Genomic DNA, 4,543 nt, shown 5'->3' with positions numbered 1-4,543 from the left:
AATAATTAATTATTATTAATTATACAATTTTTATATGAGTGTATAATAATAATAATTATTATTATAAAAAGAGACTATTTTATTATTACCAACATTTTTATTTTTACTAAGGTTCAAAGAAGTTAAACGATCTGCCCAAGGCCTTCCAATTAGTTATTTGGCTTTAAACTCACCGATGTCTCACTCCAAGGCAGGGACTTCTAATACCTAAGTGACTTTTGCAGGACTGAATTTGAGTATAAAGGGGGTTGTTTAGACCCTTCGGTCCCCCATGGGGCCACACGACTGAGATAAGCAAAGACGGCCCCCAGAAACAGACTCTCTTGGTGCCTCCTAAGTAAACAGCAGAGACTATCCTGATGCATTATCTGGGGTCCACCGTAGTCGGTCCTTTGCAGTCATACCCAGAGCCATCTTTCCCCGATTCCAGCATCCCTGGGAAGGAAGTCTCAGCCACTGCCTTGGATGTTTACAGACCCAGCAAACAGCTTCTGCCTGCAGTCCCAGGCTGGGAGGGAGCCAGAGGTAACTCCCAGGAGCCCCGGCGGCAGGGGCCAGAGCCAGGAGGTCTGAGGCTAGCCCCTTGGGTGCCTAGGAGTTTAAAAGCTGGTATTCCGGAACCGGCATCTGCCTCATCTGCCCCTGGACCTCACCCTGGCATTCGCCCTTCCAGGAACCAGTAGCAACCTCGGGGTGGGGGGTGGGGGTTGCAGAAACCTAAGAGTGTGACTCCGGGACACTCTCCAAAGACTTCCGTGTTAAAGGCTTGGCTTCTAGTGGGCCGGGTATTCAGAGGTGGGATTTGGGGAAGGGAAAGTGGATGGATGTTTAGGGCTTTGACTTCCTCTATGGATTAATCCACTGACAGGTCCATAACTGAATAGACTGAAGGAGGTAGGACAATGGGACTAATTGGGAGGTAACAAGTCACTCAAGCGTCGAGCATCCGTGGAGGCTGTGTTTTGTCCTGGCTAGGCTTCCTCCTCTCCTTTTAACTCCCTCCCTCTCTCTCACTTCCTGGCCACAAGATAAGGAACCTTCTTCCCCTACAGGCCCCCACCATGGCATTCTGCCTATGACACCACCCTTGAACAACAAACCAAATTTGCCCACAGACTGAAACCTCTAATAAACATTTTTACTCCTTAAACTTGACCTCCTCCGGTATTTTGTCACAGCAACGGAAAGCTGACCAATGCTCCCTCCGATCAAGGAATCCTTCCCAAGCTCACCAGAGAGCACAAGCATAAAGGACAGGAACACAGACTCATATAATCCTCAGAACAATCCAAGATGTCAATACTCACACACCCATTTTACAGACTAGGAAAGCCAAGGCACAAACAGACTGTGTAAGCCAAACAACGTTGAGGAGGTTTTGTTGTTTGTTTAGGAACTAGACCCAAGGAGCTTGATTCTACAGCAACTGTTCTTTAGGACTGACCCTTCTTGCCTTCTCGAGGACAAGACTCAGGCAAGGGGACTCTAGCTTGGTAACTTCTCAGCCCCGGCAGCAAGGAATGCTGGGTTACAGAAGCCCCAACAGTTAGCCTTTTTGCAGCGGTCTGGTCTTTCCTAGTCTGTTCTTGTAAACAACCTCAAACTCAAACACCAGCAGTTTTGGAACTTGGGCTCCATGTTGCCTTTTGAGGTTAGCTCAGAGCTACCTCAACCTGACCCCAGGAGACAGCCTGCTCTTCTCCGCTCCCTCCACCCCACCCCCACCCCCACCCCGGGTTCTCCTCTCCCCTAGCGACCTGCTTTAGATTCTCACCTCCTTCTCTTTTGCTCTCCCTTCGAAGGCAGCGCCGCTAACACTCATTAGCACATGTTAATGAGCAGAAATTCAAGTCTGTTGTCCTTCTTTTTCGGGGCGGGGTGCTTGCTGTCGCTCTGAAGGTAGTGTCCAGGAAGCTAGCACACACGGGCAGATCTTTAAAGTAGGGAGGATGTGGGACAGAGGCTGGCTCTCTGATTGAGGGGACCCCACGGTGTGCTTGCTGTCTGTGGAAGCTTCTGTTTTGTCTAACAAAAGCTCAGCACACCTTTGGGGTCAGAGTTTAAAGCCACCTATCTACGGGACTACGGAGGCTCCAGTCTGCTACTACCTGGATAAAGGTCTAAAAGTCTGCAGGATGGGGCAGATATCGGAGGGAAGGGGGTTACTGAACAGTGGAGTACTTCCTACATTCTCATCTGAATCCTCCCTGCATCTTGTCGATTCCAGTTGTCCACCTACGGTAAAACCTTGAGAACCCTGCTTTCCTGAAATCCTGGTACCCCTCGAGGGAGTCACAAGGACAGGAAGAGTTCTGGGCTCAAATCTTAGCTTTGCTACTTGTTAGTAAATGCTATTGCTGCGACTAGAAACGGCGTGTGCTCAAGATGGACAGAGAGAGAGAAGGGACAGAGAGGCAGGAGCTACCTCTCCCCATTTCCAGCTAAAAGCCTGCGGTGTCCCCGGAGGGCACCCAGGAGTCTCATTGAACACTCTCTCCTGGTCCCCAGGAACCCTGGCAGAGAAGAGCCTCCCCCCCCNCCCCCCCCCCGCCCGTGCAGCGCCGCGCCCTGCGCGATTCCCTGAGTGCGCGCGCCCCCTTCCGGCGGCCGGACGCGGCGCAGCTCCGGGCTGCATATAAAGGCAGCGTGGCGCGCAGCCCCAGCGCGAGAACCAGAGCCAAGCGGCACCGAGTGACAGCGCTGAGAGGCTTAAGATCTCCGGAGCGGCTCGCCATGGCTGGCCCGCAGCAGCAGCCTCCTTACCTGCACCTGGCCGAGCTGACTGCATCCCAGTTCCTGGAAATCTGGAAGCACTTTGATGCTGACGGTCAGTAAAGCTCCCAACTTCTGGGCCCCTTGACCCTCGGGGACCTGAGCTTGGCAAAGGGGTCAGGGGCATGACTCAATGCGGGCAGGTATGCTTTGCCCCCCCCCCCCAAGTGGTTTGTTCTGTGGCAGAGCCTACTGGGGTCTTGAGTTCGGGGAAACGCCCGGCTGCCCTGGTGGCAACTGTCAGTAAGTTTTCCCAATGCAGGGTGCTCAGGGCCCAGGTTCTGAGCAAGTCCGAGCGTTCTCAGAGAGGAGGCCTGGGCAAAAAAAAAAAAAAAAAAAAAGGCTCCCATCACACATTCCCTTGCCTCCTTCCTCACCTTTCCCTTCAAGCTAATGCCCTGCCTCCAGTCTGTAGCCACAGGTCTCCAAACCTCACTCTCCCTTCTTGCTTCTTACCCCCATCATCAGTTTCAGAGGCTCCAGAACGCTGAGCGTCCTGAAAGGAACCTGGGGGGAGGGGGCGGCTCCCCTAGCCTGGTTGGCCAGGAGCAGGAGTAGAAGATGCATTGGGGGCTTTTTTTTTTTTTTTTTTTTAAACAAACCAAGGCTTTCTTTATCTATTTTTTAAAAACCCTACCAGTATGTGTGTTTTCCAATTACAGCAGCAGAGGATGTGGTGGGGAGGGTCCTGGTATCAGCCCCCAGCTACCTGGTGATATAGATTCCTGGGTACCCTGAGAGTCTGTGGATGTCGGTGGAGGACAGTGGTGTCACACCCCAGTGACCAACACTCCTCTACATGGTCTTGACAATGACCAACCCAAAAAGTGAGGTCCGGGTGAATGGTTTTGGAGGTGGCTTCCAGACCTGGGATCCCAAGTGTCTACAGTCTTATCTGACTCAAGTATAGAAGAGCACACACACACACCACCCCGTCCCTCACCTCTCTCCTGTCCCCACTCCCAGCTTCTGATATTGCCCGAGACTTTTCTATCAGTCAAGAAAAGAAAACGGGGGAAAAAAATTCAATTCACCCTCCAACGCCTGGCTAAGATGAACACCCAGAATGCACTGGCATCTCAGACCTGTTGGCAGGGTGGTGGCTTGGCATGTTTATCCCAGGACTGAGAGGGAGGGGGCAGGAAATAGTCTTATTGGTTAGCAACTCCCTACATTCTCTCCTTCCTCTCTGAATCCCCTTGGTAGGGTATGAAAGTGGGTACACAGAGGTCCTCTGCTCCAGGTGCCTGCCCTGGCAAGGAAAGGGTTAATGCCTGAGGCCGCCAGTGGGTGAAGTTTCCTTGGAGGCAACTGAGAAGGCTGGAGGGGTTGAGGATTAGGTATCTGGATACTGGGGTGGGATGGTGTTCTGCCTGAGAACTACTAAAGGTAGTGCCTCAGTTGCTCAATCTGAAAAATGGGACCAAGGAGAGGCTGTCTTTCTACTTCCCTGCTTCTGGTGCCCAGCTCCCTGGATGGAAGGGCTCTGACAGCAGCCTCTCATCACTGCATTGCACACGGGACATGCTTTGGCCAGTCTATCTGCACCAGAGACTTGGCGCGAGGCAAGGAAAGTTCCCAAGCCGTCAAGGATATACCACTGGCCTCCTGCTACATGAGTCAGCTAGAAACAGCGGACTCCATGTCTACTTCCCCTGGGGGGCCATGGGTGATCCTCTCAGTCATCATGAAAACCTTATGTTTGAGTCTGTTCTGAGATACTGAGTTTTCTAAAAAAACAAAAAAATCAAAAACCAAAAAAAAAAAAAAA

General features: G+C 51.8%; 1 protein-coding gene across 1 annotated transcript in view; it reads left to right on the top strand.

Moving 5' to 3' along the window:
• The first annotated feature begins 2,657 nt into the window (after positions 1 to 2,657).
• The window catches only part of Calb2 (calbindin 2), a 27,248-nt gene continuing 25,362 nt past the window's right edge, over positions 2,658 to 4,543 (top strand). The window contains exon 1 of the mRNA XM_021220416.1: positions 2,658 to 2,827. Coding sequence (XP_021076075.1) covers positions 2,734 to 2,827 — 94 coding nt within the window. The 5' untranslated portion in view covers positions 2,658 to 2,733. The remainder of the gene's footprint in view (positions 2,828 to 4,543) is intronic.

This window comes from Mus pahari, chromosome 20 (assembly GCF_900095145.1).
Source record: "Mus pahari chromosome 20, PAHARI_EIJ_v1.1, whole genome shotgun sequence".
NCBI lineage: Eukaryota > Metazoa > Chordata > Mammalia > Rodentia > Muridae > Mus > Mus pahari.
The sequence above is the reverse complement of the archived record's forward strand: the minus strand, read 5'-3'. Positions and strand labels throughout refer to the sequence as shown.